The sequence below is a fragment of the Octopus sinensis genome, linkage group LG29, assembly GCF_006345805.1.
Source record: "Octopus sinensis linkage group LG29, ASM634580v1, whole genome shotgun sequence".
In the NCBI taxonomy this organism is placed as follows: Eukaryota; Metazoa; Mollusca; class Cephalopoda; order Octopoda; family Octopodidae; genus Octopus; species Octopus sinensis.
In genome coordinates, this window is record NC_043025.1 from 1,456,318 (window position 1) to 1,479,689 (window position 23,372).

Consider the following 23,372-nt stretch of genomic DNA (forward strand, 5'->3'; position numbering starts at 1 on the left):
ATGGAACGTGAGTTAACCACGACGGGAACAATCACAATTGAATATAGTGGGTAAGCAAAATTTTTATCACTTTTATTCAAATTTGTTTATTTATTTTTTTCCAAACATTCCAGTCCTGTTTTTATCGTACGTTTTAAATATCACAATAATAAAGAATGTTGTACTTGTGACGCACAATATACAAATTCAAACTTTCAATTAAATGTTTAAGTGTTTTATCAGTATATTATTATAAAGGAGCAAACAAAAACATAAAAATACAGAGAGAACTGTATATATATACAACGCTATAACATTATGCTAAGCAAGTCTTGCGTTGCAAAAAAACCCATCTTTCTCAAAGTTAAATATCTTTAAAACTATATATATATATATATATATATATATATATATATATATATATAAATATATATATATATATATATATATATATATATATATATATAGTACGTTTAAATATTTGTTGTGCAAATATATACATAGATAGATAGATAGATAGATAGATAGATAGATAGATAGATAGATAGATAGATAGATAGATAGATAGATAAATTCCTCTATTTACATAATATTGAGGTCTCTTTCTTTCTTTTGTTATCTTACCGTTTTTACCAATAAATTACCATCCGGACGACGCTTTCTTCACTAAGAGCTAATACGGCTTTTTGGGGGATTATCGCCTAACATCGGTTGAGATGGAAAGCTTTCTTTTTTAATACATAAGTGGACACCATGGAAAATACTTTCTATCGTATAAAATCTAAAACTTTCCTTCCCAAGATTAAAGGCTTGGCAGATTTCGAAGCGGACCTACTGAAACTTATGAATAAAATAAAATTTCTTAAGTCTTTTAACAATTTCCAACATAAATTGAAAACAGATATAAAACACATGAAAAGCTCCAAGAAAAAAGCTCTTTTTTCGGATAAAACCAAGAACTTATACCTGGTAGATAACAGCAAATATTCACAACTCTTACACAACAGCATCATTAATAATTACACTAAGGCTAGACCACAGACATATAATGAAATTAATAAAGAAGCTAGCGTTATCGCCGCTAAACTTAAATTAGGTTAAAAAAATAGAAGTCCTTCCCCCAAAAGAGGCCTTTATTACAATTAAAGACCACAAAGATAACTTCCTTTCCAACCCTAAATGTAGGCTTATCAACCCAGCTGAGTCAGAACTTGGGATTATTAGTAAAGAGATTTTAGATAAAATAAATGCGAAAATTAAGACCGCTACTATGCTGGTACAATGGTCCAATAGTATAGAAGTCGTAGACTGGTTTAAAGCTATTAAGAATAAGAAAAAAGCGAGGTTTACACAATTCGATATTGTTGATTTTTATGCCTCTATCTCTAAAGAACTGCTAGATAAAGCCCTCGTCTTCGCTAGCGATTTCATAGAAATCAGTACAAATGATAAGGACATAATCTTCCATGCTAGAAAGACTTTACTTTTCAGTGAGAACGCAAAGTGGGTCAAAAATACCGACACAGAGGGTGCTTTCGATGTGAGCATGGGGTCATATGATGGAGCAGGCATTTGCGATCTTATTGGATTTTTTCTCCTAGATACTTTAGGTAAGACATTTCCTGACGTATATTTCGCCATCTACAAAGATGATGCCCTCGCTTTAACCGCTAATACAAATGGAGCAGCACAGGATCGTTTTAGGAAGGATATTATCCAATTAATGAAATACTCCGGACTTAGTATAACTATAAATACTAACCTGACGGTTGTCAATTTCCTAGACGTTTCCTTAGATCTAAATAAGAATATTTAGACGCCTTATATGAAGCCCAATGATAGACTTAGCTATATTAATGTAAGTTCATGCCATCCCCCTATAGTATTCAAAAATTTAGTTTAAAATAATAGTAAGAGAATTTCTAGCCTCTCCTCCGATAAGGACATTTTTAATAGCGTTGCCCCAGTTTATAATAAGGCTTTAAAAGATAGTGGTTTTAGGGAAAAAATAAAATATACACCTGTTACTAACCCAACAGTAAAGAAGAGGAGAAATAGAAATAGGAAGATCATCTGGTTTACGCCCCCTTACTCACCCGAGGTGACATTCAGTATAGGTAAATATTTCTTAACACTGATAGATAGATATTTTCCAGTTAACCATACTTATAGGAAACTCTTCAATAAACACAATTTAAAAATTAGTTTTAGTTCAACTACCAATTTTAAAAATATAATCACACATAACACACAAAAACCACAGGAAAACAGCTGTTCATGCAGGAATAAAAAAATTGTGCCCGCTAAATGGAGCTTGCATGTCTGAGACCATCATCTATGAAGCTACCGTGGACTCTATAACCACTAAAGACACCGTTTCGACGAAGAAATACGTGGGCCTTACAGAGAGTAATTTCAAGACCAGGTTCAAGTACCACACCCTGAGTTTTAGGCACTGGAACAAAAGAAAAGCGACAAAATTATCTAATCATATTTGGTCTTTAAATGATAAAGGTGTCGATTATAACATCCATTGGAAGATTTTGGCCAAATGTAAGCCCTACACCAACGGCAGCGGAAAGTGCGGTCTATGTGACATGGAGAGATGGCTTATCTGGAAAAGCAGCTTAGACTCTACTACATGTCTAAACTCAGGGGCAGAACTTTTCGGATCATGCCCAAATGTGACAAAATTTTTGTTACGTTTTTGGTCCCCTAAAGAAAACAGATAGAACTTGCTTTCCATATTATGTCCCAGAAAGTTTTTTTATCTCATTATACCTTTTATTATTTCATATATTTTATATCTTTCACACATAATAATTTTTTCTGTACTTTTCTATCCTGCATTTTTTCCTGTGCCTATATAGACGTGTATATAGATTCATTTGTACACGTGTGTGAATATGTATGAGTGGGCAGTTTTAGATGTGTGCATGTGTGCGGGCATAAGAATGCATATATATATAGACGTTTTTACTTAGTATTTTTCCATTTTTTTAGTTTTTTGGGGGGCGGGGGCATATGTATATTCATTTTTCGTATATGCGTGTGTGTGTGATGCGTATATAAACATGTGCGGGTATGTACATATATGGGCGTGTGTGTGTATGAGTGCATAGGGGCATGTCCGTATATGAACGTGGTTTTTATGCTTTGTATACTTCCTTATGTTTTTTTCTGTTACCTTTATCCATGGTTTTTCTTGTGCGTATATAGACGTATGTATGAACCTTTACGGTACGCATGTGTGTGTGTATGAGTTTGTATATATATGCGTATATATTTTGCGAAAAATGCGAGTGAAGATGTGTACGTATAAGTACGCACGTGGGTCCACGAGCGCACATGTGAGCGTATGACTAGCCATGTTTACGTGTTTACTATGAAATTTTAATCTTATTTTATATAAGTAGCAGAATTAAACAGCCTTACTAAAGTGAAGAAACTGTGGTCGACACGCATCAGTGTTGATACATTGTTATCCATAATCAGTAAATGGAAGTTTTTCAGTCAATGGTCAGATTTATATAATGGTGCAATTTAGGTCCTGTAATTAGGACAAAATTATTTTAAAAACCAGTTAGATTGCCATAACTTAGGAAAATTCTGCTGACTGTTTAAACTAATTATATTTATTTATTTATTTATTCTATCTGTCTGTCTATCAATCTATCTATCTATCTATCTATCTATCTATCTATCTATATATATATATACGTGTATTTATTCTTATTTCAGTTTGGACAGAAACCGGACGATATTTTCAATTTACTCCAAGCCATATAGCAAGACATCTAAAAAACAACTGTTGCGCAATATCTCCCAAGTTTTAAGCACATCCCAAACTTTGCGTAGCTTCGGAGTTCGGCACACAGAGTTGTTTGATGAAAGTAAGTATTGTGTCTCTTATTTTTATCACCACTACCAACATAATTAGCTTTATCATCACCATTACCGTCATCGTCATCATCAGTAGATGATACCACAGGACACACACACACACACAATCATACAGATCTATTTATTTACATTTTCTTTTTAATTATACCAATTACCTCGAGGGCAAAAATGTATTCTACTTATGTATAGAAGTAGAAGGTGCAAGCTCCACTGGATTGAAAAATTCACACAAATCGTGCGCTTTCATTTACTCGAACAGGAAAATTATTTAGTGCTGCAAATAATTTTCCTGAGCTCAAATTTATTTTGTGTTATGTGGTCACGTTCATTTTCGAACTAGGAACGATAGATACACAATCACAACTGACACGTCCAACAAACATAGAAGAGAAACAAATCACATCCCATTGCCGAGCAGTGATATATTTTTTCTCACTCGGCTCCCTTTCCTTTCTTTTACCACCACCAAATCAATCTTAAGTTTATGTATGCCCAGCATAAAAGATATTATCATATACGATGGTCTTCTTTCATGTTCTCTCTACCAAATCCACTCACATGGACCCGAGACCATGTGATAGGGAACCAAACTTCTTACCACACAGCTACGCCTGCGCCTATGTATGTGTGTGCATGTGAGTGTATTATATATATTTTATGTTTATATATATATGTGTGTATATGTACGTATGTGCCTGTATTTGAACGTACGTACATATGAACGTGTGTATAGGTATACGCTATTTCCAATTTTGCTTCAGCGGACAAGTAGTGACTTCCAGTTGACAGTTTTAACTGCTGCGATAATGGATAATCCAAGCCACTGGAAGATGATCGAGGCTTTGGTCATATCTACTACGAGGATCCTTGATGCTTGAGACACGATTGCTTTGCGATATCAACAGGAATTGAAACAGAATGATCATAGGTTTCAAAACAAGCGTTCATAAAGAAAAAAAAATCCGTCTGACTTCACAATCATTCAATGTGTGTATACATTCTTTGGAGACACTCTGTATATGTGTGTGTGGGTATGTATGTGTGTGTATGTGTCTGTGCATGCATAATCATACATACTTGTATACATATATCATCACGATATTGTAAAGAAGAATCGACAATCATACATCTTCAAAATTTATTACATTATTACTCTCTTTAAACGGCTGTTTTTCTACTTCCGTATTTCGAGCATTTCACAAGATACGCCTTCGATAAAACAGTTGCTCCCGCAAAGCAAAATTAAATAAAATTTAGGATTTGGCGGAGGGTCAAAATTGGTGACAAAAACCGGACAGTGAAAACAAACAGGAAGTGCTAAGCCTCAACGAGGCTGTGGTGGCGAACGCGTGAAAACAAGCTTGGACAGGAGACAGACAAGAATACGTCTTCTTCTTCTTGGTCCAGTTACAACAGAGAGAAAGAAACACAACTTAAGAGAAGTGAGATGGCCGATGGTCACGTTGGGAGAGTGAGGGAGAGAGAGTGACAGGCAGCGAACTGTGAAGTGGAGAAGAAAAGAATTGGAGATAGGATAAATGATTAAAATAGGAGGGGAGAGCGGGAGGTAGAAGAATAAGAGAAAGGAAGAGGTGAAAATGAAAGAGTAATAAAATAGAATAGTGGCAGAAGAGCAGGTAAAAGAATAAGAGAAAGGAATAGAGAAAAACGAAAACGTAAAAGGATAGAATAGAGTGTGCATCAGAATTATTATGATAAAACTTACTTGGAAGAGGATGCATGGCGTTCAATTATATAATAATATAAATAATATATGTATATAATATACATACATACATACATACATACATACATATATATACATGTACTTGTACTTCGTATTTTTTATTGTTTACGTTTTGTGACGTCCTGTGCCCACATATGCATATATATATATATATATATACGTATAATGTAAGTATGTACATATACGTATGTATATATGCATATATATATATATACTTTTACTTGTTTCAGTCATCTGACTACGGTCATACTGCAGCACCAAATTTAGTCGAACAAATCGACTCCAGGATTTATTCTTTGTAAACCTAGTACTTATTCTATCGAGCCTGTAAGTTAAGGTTATGTAAACACACCAACATCGGTCGTAAAGCAATGGTAGTTGACAAACACAGGCACACAAACATATATGTTTGTGAGTGTGTGTGTATACGACGGGCTTCTTTCAGTTTCCATCTACTAAATACACTCACAAGGCTTTGGTGGACCCGAGGATATATTAGAAGACACTTGCCCGAGCGAGGTGCCACGCTGTCCGACTGAACCTGGAACCATGTTGTTGGGAAGCAAGCTTCTTACCACACAGATAAGCCTTTATATATACCTCATCAACACCCTGTACATGGAGCAAGTAATACTCCAACCAACCAGGGCAGGTAACACACTGGATCTCTGCTTCACAAATAATATGGATCTCATCCATAATGTGAAAGTGACACCGACACTACTCTCGGATCACAACATGGTAGAGCTGACCATGTACGGGCCAAAGGAAAGCATGGACATGCAGCCTACAAGAAACCCTCAGAATCTTTCCAGCTTGAACTTCCATAAGGCAAACTGGAAACAAATTGAGAAAGAGATCCTCAAACAAAATTGGCCTAAATGTCTCTCCTCGCCAGACATCGACGTGAAACTTCAACAATTCATGTCTGTAATGCAAGCCATATGCTACAAATGTGTCCCAGAGAGAAAGGCCACTGTACACAAGAACAAAATCCCCAGAGAGAGGAAAATTTTAATGAGACGGCGTACAAAAATTTCAAATCGCCTAAACAAACAAATTGAAAGCAGTGAAAAGTCCCGCCTGAAAATAAAACTGTTGGAAATTGAAAAATGTCTGCAACTCTCCCATGAAAAGGAAAGATCAGACAAAGAAGCCTGGGCTATAGACAACATAAAATCTAACCCCAGAGCTTTCTAGAGGTATGCCAAAGAAACAGCTACGGTGCACTGTAGAATAGGACCACTCATTGAAAAGGATGGCACACTCACAGGAAAACCAATGAGGGTAAGTGAAATACTGAATGAGCAATTCAAGAGTGTTTTCACTCCACCCCTTGGGCATCTCCAAATCACCAATCCAACTGACTTTTTTACCACTGCAGATATAAAATCAGAGGCAGCGACGATAGATTACTTCGATATAAAGGAAGACGATATAATAAAGGCTATAGATGAAATGAAAACAGACTCAGCTACTGGCCCCGATGGATTCCCGGCAATCCTCCTAAAAGTATGTAAGAGAGTCCTAGCAAGACCACTGCAGTTCCTCTTTCAGAGCTTCCTTGCAGCTGGCAAACTTCCAAAATAACTGAAGGAAGGTAAAATATGCCCTATTCATAAAGGAGGTAGCAGAGCGGAGGCCAAGAACTACAGACCTATCTCTCTGACCTCACACACCAGCAAGGTCATGGAACGAATAGTCAGAAGGAAACTGATCACCTTCCTTGAAGAAAATGACTTGCTGCCTGACACCCAACATGGTTTCCGACCAGGAAGAAGCTGCTTAACTCAGCTCCTACAACACTATGACTTGGTGCTGAAACCACTGCTCAACCACTTAAATGTGGAAGTGATATATCTCGACTTTGCAAAGGCCTTTGATAAAGTCGATCATGGAATGATATGTCACAAACTGCGTGATCTTAGCATAGTTGGAAAACTGGGAGAATGGCTTCATGACTTTCTGAAAGATAGAAGTCAGGTGGTAGTAGCCAATGGAGCCACTTCCATTAACACGCAAATAGTGAGCGGTGTTCCGCAGGGCACTGTTTTGGGACCACTACTGTTCATAATGGCCCTCTCAGACATGCCTTCAGCCACGCAGAGAGCCACGATCACAAGTTATGCAGATGATACAAACGTTTCACAGGCAATACAGAACCCTGAGGACACTAAACGCCTGCAATGTGAGCTGGACAAAATATACAAGTGGACTGAAAAGAATAGCATGCAGTTCAATGATGAAAAGTTTCAAGCTTTATGCTATCAGCATGCAAACCTAAATGCAATACCCAATGAATACACTGGACCCGGATGAATTGCAATCCCAGAGGCATAATCAGTGCGTGACCTGGGTATTTACATGAGTGATGACGCAACCTTTCGTGTACATGTTGCTAAATTGGCAATGAAATTTAGACGACTGGCCGGATGGATTCTCAGAACCTTTAGAACAAGAGAACAAGAAACCATGATGGTCCTCTGGAGGACATTTGTCCTAAGCCACTTTGACTATTGCTCTCAGCTATGGTCACCATCCAGTGTCAAGTTGATCACAGAACTTGAGGCGATCCAACGTAGCTACACGAAGAAGATAGCCTCTGTGCAGAATATAAGCTACTGGGAAAGACTCAAGAGATTAAAACTCTATTCCCTGGAGTGTAGGCGAGAAAGATATGCCATAATATACATCTGGAAGATCCTGGAAGGACTTGTCCCAAACTTTGGCATGGAGAGTTACACAAATGCCAGAACTGGGCGCCACTGCGTGGTGCCAAGGACTCCAAATTTGCCATCAAGATGTAGGACAAGATACTGTGATAGCCTGGGCTTCCGAGGCCCACAGCTCTTCAATATCCTCCTGAAGAACCTGAGAGACCTGCATGGGGTGGATGCAGATGTCTTTAAAATGAAACTGGATCTCTTCTTGTCAGGTATCCCAAATGAACCAACTTCACGGCAGGAGGTGCAGATGAGGGCAGCTGCATCGAACTCTCTCATGAACCAAATGGCAGTTGCTAAAAAGCATTCGTGAAATAAAACCATGTAGCAACACCAAATGACGGTGCCCCAGCATGGACACAACTCGTGAGCTGAAACTAGAATCAATCAATCAATCAATCAATATATATATATATATATATAATATATATATATATATATGTATGTATAAATATATATATATATATGTATGTATGTATATATATATGTATGTATGTATATATATATATATATATATATATATATATATATATTATATATATATATATATATATATATGAATTTAGGAGATTTAACTTCTATTCCCAACATTTCGGCCAGCAGTTGTCAGAAGTTTTTATGGTCTTTCGAGCTTTCCAAATGATTCTTTATATTCTGGTGAAAAGGAAGGTAATAGAGGGGTAATATGTTGACGTTTGAATTGTGAGTTGCGATGCGTGTCTGTATCAGTATCATGGGTCATATATAAATATAAAAGTCTTTGCTAATTGTTATTTCTGGTGATATTGACCAAGACTTTTGATTCTCAGTTACATTCTCAAGATAGATGACCTCAAATTTTCTCCAGATGAAGAATTTCTTCTCCAGGAAATCAAACTCGGCTAATCCTTTTTTACTCAGACTCTATCGTTTTCAATGACTGCTTGTATGTCACTGCTATACACATCCATACTTTGTACATATCTCAGTATGGAAGCAAATATTTGCTTCCCCGAGGAGACTAACAATTCGAAAATGTTCTAACATAATTTGAAGATTTTTCATAGCGTATGAGTATATCGCTCTCCGTATATGTTTGCAACACTTCATGAATCATTGTCCTCAAATCAGCCAGCATGTCCAAACTATTTACAATAGCAACTACTACTGCTGCTGCTGCTACTCTACTACTACTACTACTACTACTACTACTACTACTACTACTACTACTACTACTACTACTATTACTACTACTACTGCTACTACTACTACTACTAGTAGTAATAATAATAATAATAATAATAATAATAATAATAATCACCATCACCCGCACCACCACTATCACCAGCACTAACAACATCACCAGCACCACAATCACCACCATCACTACTACTACTACTACTACTACTACTACTACTACTACTACTACTACTACTGACTTCTCCCATATCCATGTTTTGTTTCTTTTCAGTATTTTGTGATGAAAGCACAACATCAAATAACAATCAAACCTTCTCTTGGCCAATGACAAAAATAGGAACTACTGCAGAGATCCCATGTCTTGGAAATGTAGCCACAAGATACTGGTTCGTTTGTATTCATTTATTTCAACTCAAATTTTGAAGTTTTCAGCGCCATCCTATTGTTAGAGAATGTTACTTGGTAGAGCAAATAACAGCTTTATAGATTAACACGATAGATTAAACGTTTTTTATGTTTTGAGTTCAAATTCGACCAAGGTCGACTTTGCCTTTAATTTTTTCGGGTCGATGAAATAAATACCAATTGAGCACTGGGTTTCGTGTAAACGACTTATCTCTTCCCCTGAATTTGCTGGCCTTGTGCCAAAATTTGAAGCCAATATTAGATAAAGCTTTATGGTGGCGAGCTGGCAGAATCGTTAACGCGCCGGACAAAATGATTAGCGACATTTCTTCCGACTTTACGTTCTTAGTTCAAATGCTACCGGAGTCGATTTTGCCTTTCATTCTTTTGGGATCGATAAAATAAGAAGAAACTGAAATTCTTCTGACAAAATTTCACATTTATTTTTTCAGTTCTCCCAGAGACTCAGAAATGGCATCAAGTCAATATATGACGGCAGTAAAGTGTTCACCGTTTACTGGTATCTGGAAAGACCCAGACATGTCACAATGTAACAATACAGATTGGATCACTCAACGACTGAAGGACATCGTAATAAGTATCGATACAGGTGAGTGAGCAATAGTTTCGAAGGACATTTACAATAGCAGAAGTAGTAGAAGAGGTATCTGTGTGTATGCCTTTGTATATCTGTTCCATTACGATCACCATGTGTGTGTGTGTGTGTGTGTGTGTGTGTGTGTGTGTGTGTTCATTCGTAATTAAAATTATCTACCAAAATGTAATGCGCCGTATTCTCCCTTTCGACTTCTCCAGCAATGTATTCATCTCGTCCAACGGCAAACCATTACGGAAATGTTATGAAATAATTTATTACTTAGGCGGGTTGGGTTTATTATTATATCATTAAAACTACTTTTTCGTTAACCTTCTTGAGAGAGGCTGAGTAGATAGAGAAGCAGGAAAACAACAGGGATATTACTGGTACATACCCCTTCGAATGCATTACGTTATAAAACATTTAAATCTTCAATGACGCACCCTACATGCCTATTTGTCATAGAATATAAGCAATTTACTTCTCTCAAATGTTATTATGGCACTGTCAAATTGAATAGATTTTCATATGCATTTAGTGATGGGATGATTTCAATTTCTCATTAGACCTTCCTGAAAATTTATCAATTTTTAAGTAAGGCGGCGAGCTGGCAGAAACGTTAGCACGCCGGGCGAAATGATTTGTGGTATTTCGTCCGCCGCTACGTTCTGAGTTCAAATTCCGCCGAGGTCGACTTTGCCTTCCATCCTTTCGGGGTCGATTAAATAAGAACCATTTACGCACTGGGTTCGATATAATCGCCTTAGTCCGTTTGTCTGTCCTTGTTTGTCCTCTCTGTGTTTAGCCCCTTGTGGGTAGTAAGGAAATAGGTATTTCAGCCGTCTTTACGCTCTGAGTTCAAATTCCGCTGAAGTCGAATTTCATTGGTTGCCATTAGGGTGGAGCAAAAAAAACTTTTTACACAGATTTTCGGAATATGTTTTTAAGAATATATTTTTTTATTGCGAAATCCTTTAAAAACCATTCTGTTAAATTCTAAAGTTCTAAAATTTACATCTTCAAGCTCCGCCGCTCACTTGAAATGTTTAATAATGAGCAAAAAAACAGTTTATAACACATTTGCCATTCTTCATTTTATTTTTCACCTTCGATGTTACGAATTGATTTTCTTTTGCGAAACTGTTTGAAAAACAAGTTTGTTAAAATCTCAAGCTCTGTCTGTTATATCTTTTGGCTCCGCAACACGCTTAAAATTTCAACATCATGATGCGTTATTGATTTATGAGGCATCACTAAATATAAACAACACTAAATTTAATACGATTATTGATTTTGATGCAATGGCCTAAAGTCAAGGCACAAAGCAGACAAATTCACACACGTACGACGTACGACCACACGCAACGACCTTTGCAGTGGTACTGGAGTGAAGTTCACACACCCGTTCTCTTTATATTCAATTCGGAACCTCAAGATATCAGTCAATTTTATTGAAACTTGGTATGCAAATTGTTAAGGATACTATATTTACTGTTTTGCATTGCGCCATGTAGAAGTATGTGTTCGTTACAACTTATAATCCATGAAATCAAAAATTCGACCAAAAATAGCAATTTTCAAAACTTTCAATGACGTTGCGCAGCCTGAAAAACATATTTAAACCGCACAGATCGTGATACGCCTTTTGTTAACCCTAATCCGCAACGAAATATCGGTTCTTGGTTACCAATTTCGAAAGTTGCATTATTCGCTTCACCCTAATGTACGTACAGCCCTCACTACCACCACCATCAAGTATCTGTGTTACTCAACAATTAAAGGTTCCATAACTCCCCCACTATTCCAGTTAATGTTACAAAGAAGGAGACACTAACGATGTATAACCCTTAAATATACAACTGATAAACTGAACGCATTCAGCAATCTTTGTGCTATTTAGAGTCGGAGTTGTTAGTTAAATTCTGGTGATTCATTAATTGTTAAGTAACACTTAAGTTTCTTCTAATACTTCAACTCAAGGCGACTGTAATTTATTTAAATTTCATGTTAAATTTTCCAGCAAACTTCGACAATATTTCGGAAGAGATGTTAAATATATCAAAGAAATCAATATATTTTCAAAGAAGTTGATGTTGACTTGGCTGTAGGCATTCATGAGAAAATGGTGTCATTGATACCGAAAGTGTCTGCGAATAATACACTTCGGTCCATAAACAATTTGATTAACATACCAGAGGAGGTTTGGCTGGAGCTGAACAAGAGAATAGAAGTGAAACAGGTAATATTCAAATCACTTTTGATGATAGTAGTAGTAGTAGTAGTAGTAGTAGTAGTAGTAGTAGTATATATAGTAGTAGTAGTAGTAGTATAGTAGTAGTAGTACACACAGCAGCAGCACAGCAAATAAGAAGAAGATGAAAAAGAAGAAGAAGAAGAAGAAAAGAAGAAGAAGAAGAAGAAGAAGAAGAAGAGAAGAAGAAGAAGAAGAAAAGAAGAAGAAGAAGAAGAAGAAGAAGATAGCAATAGCTGCAGCGGTCATATTTGGAGCGGCATAAATTAAAAGTTGTTGCATCAACGCTAACAACAACAACAGAAGTATTAGAAGCAAGAGTAGCATGCAAAAATTTGTTAAGCGAAATAATTAGTGTAATTACACCTAAAGCTAATTACGTATTCGAAACACATTGTTAATTGAAAGTCGTTTTCTTGATTTCCTCACAGATTGCTGCATCTTATACAAGAAATCCCAGAAAAGATTCCACTGGAGGAGCAGCAAGTCACAGCTATCTATTCTAATCTTGGTATTGGTGTTGCCAAAGTGAAAAATGATACATTCGATGGTCTTTTCTATGGCGTTTCCTATGGAACCAATGAAACAGAACCAAAAACATGGGTACCAAAAGTTCTCATGATTACTCTCTTGTTAACCGTTTGTTCTAAACACCCAAGTTGATAACATACATTAGAATGGAACATAATTAACTTTATTGTCATATAAAGTAGATTTTGTACTTATTTCATTTGATGCGGCTTACAATTCTATCTAACTATATATCTATCTATATACCTATCTTTGTATACGAAGAGATGCTGAAAGTCATGGCTTTAAGGGAATCGTGAAAGGACTGGTTGGAAGGCCAACCTTCCGCGTTCTTTTACAAGACTTAAAACAACTAGAACCTCTGCAATGAGTCTGAGAGGGAAATATGTTGATTAAAATCATAATTAACTGATCCTTCTATATTTTCGTTTGCCCAAGGCAAGAAATTTTTCAACTTTTCAGCCCCCGCCTTCGGTATGTATGTATGTATGTATGTATGTATGTATGTATATGTATGTATGTATGTATGTATGTATGTATGTATGTACGCACGTATGTACGTATGTATGTATGTATGTATGTATGTATGTATGTATGTATGTATGTATGTATGTATGTATGTATGTATGTATGTATGTTTGTATGTATGTATGTATGTATGTATGTATGTTTGTATGTATGTATGTATGTATGTATGTACGTATGTACGTATGTATGTATGTATGTATGTATGTATGTATGTATGTATGTATGTATGTATCAATCAGATTAAATAGATCATCAATAACCCTAGCATAATAATTAGAACTTACATTCGTGCAAGTGGCCGCATTATTTTTCTGATCATTTGCTTCATCAGAAAAATATAACAAGTTTGTGCATGTTTCCGCTGTATACATCATCATGTGTAATTGTGTAGCTAAGGGAGTATATGTGTGTATTTGGTTGTATCTATGTGTGCTTGTTACAAAACGTTTCAGGAATAATTAGTGGAAAATTATGTCATTAGTTGAAAACAATGAGATAATGAGAGTTTTGTACAATATGCTTCTGTTTTCATGTCACTGCGATCCCAAGACAAGAAAGCGATCGAGGCAGAATGTAGAAAATTATTGAATAGACCAATAATTAGTTGACCGACGTAGAAACCCCAATGGTTGCTTGTGTATGAGATAATGGCAGTGTATGATACTGGTAGTTTTAGATATTATGTTACTTGCAATGTTGTAGTCGTGTAGCGGTTGTGGAAGAAGAGGTTACAATAATAGTAGCAGTAGCAACTGTAGTAGTGTTATTTATTCTTTATTGATTTCAATTTATCTTTCTTTTTCTCCACCAGATATACGACTCACCAAATCCCGACCAACAAGAAGCAGATGCGAAGATCATGGCATCTATTTCATTACCAAGGAGTTTATTAAAACATCTGAAAGACGAAGAAAGGTCATCCGTGAAACAGATAACTTTTTTCTCCATGCGGGACGATAAGCTATATAGGGTATGGAACAAAAATGGAAAAATTTCTTGTTGACCAGAGAATGTTTGAATTCATTGATACATTTTGAAACAATACTAATACAATACAACTGCCAATGTTTGCGTGTATGTACACATCTATATATGAGAGTATGTGAACAATTTATTACGCATATAGAAACTCAGGAGGGTATTTGTTTTGAGTTTTATTTCGGACAGACTACTCTTAAGGAAGTTAGTATATTAAAAACACAGAAATAACATCCACGAATCATCAGAAACCGATGTTTCAGCTTGATTGAAGCGCTACAGAATGACCAATACACCGGACATTCTGAGTTAATTTAGAGTCTTTGTTCAAATATAAAAATCAAAATGTTAAACATTTGTTGATTTCTGTTGATCAGATATAAAGGAAATCACTGTTTGCTCTTGAAATAACATTAGATTAAAGTAACGACGTGAAGAGCATTTATAATTGAAATACAAATATAAAGCATAAAGTATACTAGCCATCTCTATATGGCTAACCACTAAGGGTGGGTGTTACTGTAGCTTGTAGCTCCAGGAGATCATCGTCTCCAGCTGGCTTTAGGCACACTTTCTGTGCCCGTATGGTATTTGCAAAGGGAGGTAACCCCTCTCTCGTCAACCTAAGTGATATACACGGACTGCAGTTTCTAGGTATTTGCCTGTCTACGGCGTACGGCAATCACCGGTTTTCGATGAAGGGAGACCGTTTGCAAATATTTATTTATTGTTTTTCCAGTAACTTCCGTCACTGATTTCGAAAATAAGTATTTGCAAACGGACTCCCTTCATCGAAAACCAGTGATTGCCGTACGCCGAAGACAGGCAAATACCTAGAAACTGCAGTCCGGGCGTATCACTTAGGTTGACGAGAAAAGGATGACCTCCCTTTGCAAATACCATAAGGGACGTTAACAGCTTTTGCTCATCCCTTACACAATCGACCTCTTGGCCCCAACTTTACCATTTGTCCCTATCTTTTTACACACTCTTTACCCACGTTCCCCACTGTCTGGATACCCTCATGTACCTACCTTCTTGTACCTCGTACATATACCCAGGCAACTCGTTACCTCCGTCTATATCTTGATTTTACCTACTGCCACCCACACACATAAAATGGGATAGTCTGCATCTCCTCTGTTTGTCCTTCCACCATAATCTAACCTTCAGCATTGGCATAATACCACTCACCCCTATTTTTTCAAATATTCTCCTTCACTACCGAGGGGGATTTTTTCCCCTTTTCTTTGTTTTGGTGGGCTTACTTTTACTGGTAACACTGGAATATCACTTAGAACACATTGTAAAGAGGATGGTATCAGGAAGGCCATTCAGCTGTAGAAACCGTTGCCAAAGTCAACATTATAGATTGATATAATCCTGGGGTTCGTGGGATCCTTTCCAAGCATCAAATTCATGCCAGCATGGAAAACATGCTAAATAATGGTCATGATGAAGATTATAATAACTCTTACATATATACACTATCATACACATATGTATAGACATATGTATTTTATGCGTACATACAGAGGTTGGACACCTTAAAATCTCAAACAAATGTATTTTAATATGAGGTAGGATCGTCTTTGGCTTGAATTCTGCGAGGTATGGACTCGTACAAAGTTTGAATTGTTTCCAAAGGAATTTTTCTCCATTCTTCAGCTAAAACAGTCTCCAGTTCTTGTAGTGATGATGGTGAAGGATATCAACACCTTACTTGTTTTCTAAAATGAACCATAAATGTTCAATAATATTGAGATTTGGGGACAGTGGTGGCCAGATAAGATGTTCGACTGCACTAGAATGTTCTTCATGCCATTCAGTAACAACTTTAGCTGTGTGAATTGGTGCATTATCATCCTGAATGATTGCGTTTCCCCCTGGAAGCAGTTCCGCAGTCATAGGATGAAGCTGATCAAATAAAATGCTTAAATAGTCTTGACTATTAATACTGCCATGAAGGGAGATAATTGAGCCGGCGGATTTCCAAGATATAGCCACTCAGATCAACACAGATCCTCCTCCATGTTTAACAGTTGGAAGAAGGAAGTCGGGGTCAAATACTTCTTTTGTCTGTTTCTACACGCGTATACTCGGCCGATGGTCGAAACTAAGGTAGAGGATGACTCGACCGAGAAAATAAAATTCTTCCACTGCTCTAGGGATCAATTCTGTAGGTTTTTACTCCACTCTAACGTTTGTTTTTGAAAGTAATGGTTTTCTGATTGCAGCCCTCTCATGTAATCCGGCTTTGTGCAGCTCTCGGCGAACAGTTTCTGTCGGAACTGGGTTCTCGAGGTGGTCATTAAGCTCTGCAGTAATTTTGGGAGCTGTACTCTTGTGATCTTTTCTAACAATTCACGTCCCTATCTGAAAGTTTTGGTTTTCTTCCGGAGTTTTGTTTCGACGAAGAGGTTTTCTCATTACTTTCGAGACAGTACTTCTTAATACACCAAACATTTCGGCTGTTTTCGTTATGCTAGCGCCTACCAACAATTTTACCTCTTTGAAAGTCTGACAGATCTGTCATTTTGATAAATTTTAATTACATTTTTCTGATGATATCTGAAAAGAAACAGCAATTTTAGCAAAACATTAGGGACACTAATAATAAATCAAAAAACAAAAATAAACAAGCTTTTGACGGTTTCATAGATATTTCAAAATTATGATGCTATGATGTTAGGTGTTTCCATTATTTTGTCCAACCCCTGTATATACATACTTTTATTCTTAATAATTTTTACAACGCCGTCCTAACCTATTTTCACTCATCTATTTATATATGTATATTAGATTTTTATATATTTGTATATTCATGAATTTTTAATATTTTAATATTTTAACGACTGATACATTGGTATATTTTAAAGACCGATATGCATTGATCCATGACAGGCATGATTGAATTGTTGAACCTGTCTGAAATTCTCCTTAACTTTTATACTTTTTTATATCTTTGCGTCTCGTGTCTTTTATCGGAGCATTTCTGAATACTGCCTACCTAATACAAGAAACAAAGGAAGGCGGCGAGCTGGCAGAAACGTTAGCGCTCAGGGCGAAATGCTTAGCGGTATTTCGTCTGTCGTTACGTTCTGAGTTCGAATTCCGCCGAGGTCGACTTTGCCTTTCATCCTTTCGGGGTCGATAAATTAAGTACCAGTTACGCACTGGGGTCGATGTAATCGACTTAATACCTATGTCTGTCCTTGTTTGTCCCCTCTGTGTTTAGCTCCTTCTGGGTAGTAAAGAAATATAATACAAGAAACAAAGAAACTTTACTCTGTGTGTGTGTGTGTGTGTGTGTGTGTGTGTGGTGTGTGTGGTGTGTGTGTGTGTGTGTGGTGTGTGTGTGTGTGAATTCATACATACATACACTCACATTTATACTCACAAATGGATTACAGAACAAATTACCAACCGGAGTCTGTGTTAGACATCCATTTACTCAAGATGTTAAGCAGCTAAATTGAACGTGGGATTCGTTGATTACCAACAGAATTACTCGAATACCGGCCACCATTATGTAAACAATTTTCTGTATTAAACAAATTATCCGTCCCTCAGAACAAGTGCAACTGTCACGTGCGAACCCCTATGGGATATTTTTTGTAATATATATTGTATTATTGCCAGGCTTTCGACTTGCAGAATAGTTAGCATGCTGGGTAAAGTGCATAGAGCAATTTCACCTATCTTGAGTTCAAATTTCGCCGATGTCGACTCAGCTTTTCATTCTTTCACAGTCAATAAAATAAGTACCAGTAATAATTTGGCAAGTTGTTAATTACCCGTAATTTGAAAGTTATGTCTATACATTACTGATTTTAAAGAGTTGTGTAATAACATATCCACTATATTTTGTGGTGCAGAGTATCTTGGTCAATGTATAAGGTTGATATATTGTAAAAAGTCTCTGCTGTTCTAGTTGTCATCGCTGCTCTTTATAGCTTATACACCGAATGGTTCCTTTTAAATGTATCAAACTACTGGGTTTGATGTAATAGCCTTACTCCACCCCCAAAACTCTGGCCTTGTGCCAAAGTTTGAAACCAGTATATATTTTACTAAGTTGTGCTGTTGACTAAAGTAACGATGTCTAAGGACAACAAAAACATTTGATCGTTTCACGCTTTAGCAATGTATTCCATGGAATAAATTGATTTACATAATGAATTTTCTTTACAGGTAACACAAAACGCTGGTACCAAGCAAAATGTTAGGATCAACAGCCATGTTCTTGCATCAAACATTCCTAACCTTTCAGTAAGCGACCTTGATGAACCGGTTAATATATCGTTCAATATATTAGATCAGGTAATAGCTATGTATTTATTATTGCTGCTGTTGCTATTAAGGTTCATGCCATCCCTGACCCAGTAGACCTATGATGAAACACATCCCAGCCGTGTACACCATATCATTTTATATTTCATTAGGTATTTCTAGAACTACTCTATCCAATGTCCTTTTCTTCCATTCTAATAACGATTCTGTGTAAATTACTAGAAAAGACATAGATTTATAAACAAGATGAAATGATCAGTTGAACTATGTCACAGCATGTATTATGGAGTTCACAATGTCAATACCAACCAAACATCGACGATCATGGTTTTTTCGGTATTTTCTAAGTCAAATGAGTCGCATTATAATTACATAAATTCTAATTACAAAGTAATTAGATCAAATTATCAATGTTTAATTTTTTTCAGAATGCCAGCAACCTACAATGTGTTTACTGGGATGAAAGCTCAGGAGTGATTCCCGGGTGGTCATCAAGAGGTTGTCGAATATCCAAACATGTATCTGGAAAGGAAATAGTTTGCTCCTGTGACCATCTTACAAGTTTTGCCGTACTAATGGTTGGTAATAATTTGACAAGTTGTTAATTACCCGTAATTTGACAGTTATGTCTAATCATTACTGATTTTAAAGAGTTGTGTAATAACATATCCCCTGCATTTTGTGGTGCAGAGTATCTTGGTAAATACATAAGGTTGATATATTGTAAAAAGTCTCTGCTGTTCTAGTTGTCATCGCTGTTCTTTATAGTTTATACACCGGATGGTTCCTTTTAAATGTACGATACTACCATTCCCAATGTGATGCATAGTAATTCCTTCAGCATTGATGTGAAGTGGGTAGAGATCGTCGGAATCATCTCTTGATTTAAAAATCTTCATTTATGTTGAGATATGCTTGCTATTGAGACGTTAATATTTGGTCTCTTCATGATTCTGTCACAAGATCTCTCCTCTCGTGCATGTCATTTCTCCACCTGAGACTTTCATTTCAATAATATACATGCTCCAAACAATACCTCTGCTACCTACAATAAAACATCCCCCTGTCTGCGGTAACTATTTCAGCCTGAAGGAAAGCGGAGCTAAAGGCACATGTTTGTTCACCCCATTCCAGTTCTGCCATTACCTAACATCACGAAGACTGAGAATAAATAGCCAGATCCTTGATATTGTTTCTATTAGTGTCAACCTTACCTGGAACATTATTAATGCAGCAGAGTCCTCACATTCTACATCAGCATTATACACTCTCGTTTCATAAGTACTAACTGACATATAAGAAAGGAGTAGTAGGAGGAGCTAATCTGTTTTTGTTTGTTTCTTTTGTAGAATGTCTACCAGGCTGAAAGAGAGACAGACAATGCCTTATCTATTATATCAAAAACAGGCTGTGCAATGTCATTCGTCTGTCTTGTTCTTACAATAATAATTCATGTTTGTTTCAGGTAAGCATTTCAGTTTCTACTTCCTTTTATAAACTATTCAAATGCAGAGAGACAGTATACCTCAGTTTGTGGGGTACTCACAGGCTGGTCACATCGGTGTGTTTGATGTCTATAGGGAAACTATGGCTGAGGAAAGAATTCCAGAATATTATCACTTTGATGAATAGCTTTATAATTCACAAAAAATATAGAACAATAGAGTAGCGACAGTAGTGACTTCGTCTCTACTACTACTACTACTTCTACTACTACTACAACTACTACTACTACTACTTTCTGGTATATTACAACTAATTTTCCTTTGTATCTTTTATTGGTGTAATCGTACTTGCTCACCCAGAAAACAAATTCAGAATAATACCACTCACCAAGACAGTATTGGATTTCATGAAGAAACCGGGTATTACTTTGACTAAACTTCGCCACATTAATCTCTCTCTTTTAAATAAACACAAGAGTAGCCCATCCTTTATGTGGTCATTTAGTATGCTAGAAATAGCATGAATCCAGTGATCACGTTGGGATGTTCTAAAGCCTGTAACATAACAAATAACTGTTTCAACAAATTCACATTTTGAATTAAGCCAGTATCTCTGAAAATTTTCCTTTTATGGAAAACATACGCATTTAATAAATTCTAGATAGGAAAAGATGGAATATGCTTCAGAAGTATTTTCCTAACATAATTGTATTCTACATCATCAAAACGTATGGTTATGATGAAAAACAAATTTCAGTATAATCGCAATCTACGTCATGTGAAATTAATTTGAAGAAACTTTTTTATCGAAAATTTCCAGTGAAACAAGTTCCCCGTTTAATTCTCACTGGCAGTGCTTAACTTTAGTCAAAAACATGAGGAATATTTCGTTACCCATGCTGGAGTTGTGAACAGAGAGTATGAAAAATTCAAATTAAATGAATTTACTCCGAACATATTCAAATGTCTAGTTTCTGTTCGAGGGCTAACTGCAAGCAAAGATGCAGATTAACGAAATTTGAACAAGACCCAAACTTAACTCTACAAGCAGCGGCTAAAGAATTCCAGAGTATTATTAATTTAAGACATGATGCGGATAAAACTGAAGAAAAAGATTGTTCACAGATTTATGCGAGTCGACCTGAAACGGCTAAGAAAAAAAACAACGAGTGTCAAAACCCAGTCCATACTCTGAGTACGGAGGTTTACATTTTAAAGGTAACTGTCCTTTTAAAGATCTAAAATGTTTTAAGTGTGGAAAAATCGGACGTAAAAACTCACATTGTAGAGTGAAACGAATAAATAAGGTCGAACGAAAATATTCTGGAAAGAATGTCAACAAAAATTCTGAGGCTCAAAAAAGAAAATTTGTGTCTATAAAACTGAATAAGGGGAATGTGAAGTTACAGCTGGATACGTGCAGTGATATCGCGATATTTAACACAGATGCATGGAGAAATAAAGGGAAACCTAGATTAAAGGACACTTCGAAAATTGCGCGAGGGGTTTCAGGAAAGAAATCATTTTATGGGCGAAATGTTAAGATGTTACAATTCGTTGAAAAATTTTGAGAGCCAAAGTTTTTATGTTGAATAATAAGACAAATTTATTTGGAACAGACTGGATGGAATTATTCAACTTAGGAGACCTCCCCGTAAATATTTTTCGTAAAGATGTGAATGGTTCTTCCGCCTGTACAAATAAGGCGTCAGAGGATTAAAAAAAAAAATTTTTATATTTCCTTGAGTTTGTTTTTCTGATGAATTAGGTCTTTGAATCAAAAATGCGAATTTTCAAGTGAAAGAAAACGCTATAGTGGTATTTAAACCAAAACGAACTGTAACTTTCGCCGCGTTGAAACAAGTCAACGGCGAATTGGATAGACGTGAAAAGCTTGACATTATTGAAAATTGATCACACAAAATGGGCGTCCGCAACAGTTTATGTCAAGAAAAAATAATAAAATCCGAGTATGGGCTGACTTTTTTAAGAAGTTCAAATGAATTCTTGAAATCTGGAGTAAGTTGAATGGAGAAAATTTCTTTCCAAAGCTGGAAGTATCTGAAGCATACTTGCAGGTACAAAGTTGATGAGGAATGTTTAAAATTATGGACAATAGATACCCACAAAGGATTGTATAAATTTAATCGACTTCCCTTTGGTATAGAGAGGTAGAACCTGGAATTTTCCAATACGTTATGGACACAATGCTCGCAGGTTCGGATTTCGCTATAGCTTCCCTTGACGACATGCCCATAAAAAGTGAATCTCGTGGTCAGCATACTGAGCATGTTAAAAAGGTCTTCGAAGAACCAAAAGATTGTGATTTTAAGGTCAACGAGGAAAAGTGTGAATTTTTGATGCCAAGAATAAAATTTCTAGGGCAGATTATCGATTAAAATGGACACAGACAAGACACTTCATGGGTGGTGAGTGCAATAAAAAATATGCTTCCACGACAAACATCTTACCACACAGGCACAGATAAAATATTTATTGATTTTAAGATATTTATTGATTTTAAGATATCCTTTATTTTCTAACTGAGCCAGCCACCAACACACACAGTCGTAGTTATTATTTATGCATTGAGTGAGTGTTTTAGAGTTTGCTTCAATAAATAAAATATTAATTGTTTTTTTCATTATTTCAGAAAACTATGGGATTTAATGAGTTCAAAGGTTTTAGTAAGCCTGTGCTCTTCTTTGGCTGTCACTTATTTTATCTTCCTTGTCGGGATGCAATCATACGTACAAACAATGGCTGGTTGTAAGGTAAGCGAAAAGACTTCTAAGCCATTGAATATTTTGTT

General features: G+C 36.2%; 2 protein-coding genes across 2 annotated transcripts in view; both read left to right on the top strand.

Annotated features, from left to right (window-relative positions):
• Positions 1 to 13,448, top strand: LOC118768402. The gene is made up of 6 exons (XM_036514785.1): positions 1 to 50; positions 3,721 to 3,872; positions 9,803 to 9,917; positions 10,389 to 10,546; positions 12,515 to 12,638; positions 13,217 to 13,448. Exons 1-6 carry the CDS (start codon positions 1 to 3, stop codon positions 13,446 to 13,448), a joined length of 831 nt encoding a protein of 276 aa, XP_036370678.1.
• Positions 13,163 to 23,372, top strand: part of LOC118768443 (adhesion G-protein coupled receptor G2-like) — a 19,793-nt gene continuing 9,583 nt past the window's right edge. Inside the window, exons 1-6 of the mRNA XM_036514948.1 lie at positions 13,163 to 13,388; positions 14,656 to 14,814; positions 19,017 to 19,145; positions 19,544 to 19,693; positions 20,465 to 20,580; positions 23,214 to 23,334. Coding sequence (XP_036370841.1) covers positions 14,704 to 14,814; positions 19,017 to 19,145; positions 19,544 to 19,693; positions 20,465 to 20,580; positions 23,214 to 23,334 — 627 coding nt within the window. The 5' untranslated portion in view covers positions 13,163 to 13,388; positions 14,656 to 14,703. The remainder of the gene's footprint in view (positions 13,389 to 14,655; positions 14,815 to 19,016; positions 19,146 to 19,543; positions 19,694 to 20,464; positions 20,581 to 23,213; positions 23,335 to 23,372) is intronic.

Excerpts from the sequence above, each read along its gene's own strand:
- LOC118768402 (XM_036514785.1), top strand. The coding sequence starts at position 1 with ATGGAACGTGAGTTAACCACGACGGGAACAATCACAATTGAATATAGT. Across the intron at positions 51-3,720 it reads ATCACAATTGAATATAGTGG|TTTGGACAGAAACCGGACGA; the intron begins GTAAGCAAAATT and ends TTCTTATTTCAG. Across the intron at positions 3,873-9,802 it reads CACAGAGTTGTTTGATGAAA|TATTTTGTGATGAAAGCACA; the intron begins GTAAGTATTGTG and ends GTTTCTTTTCAG.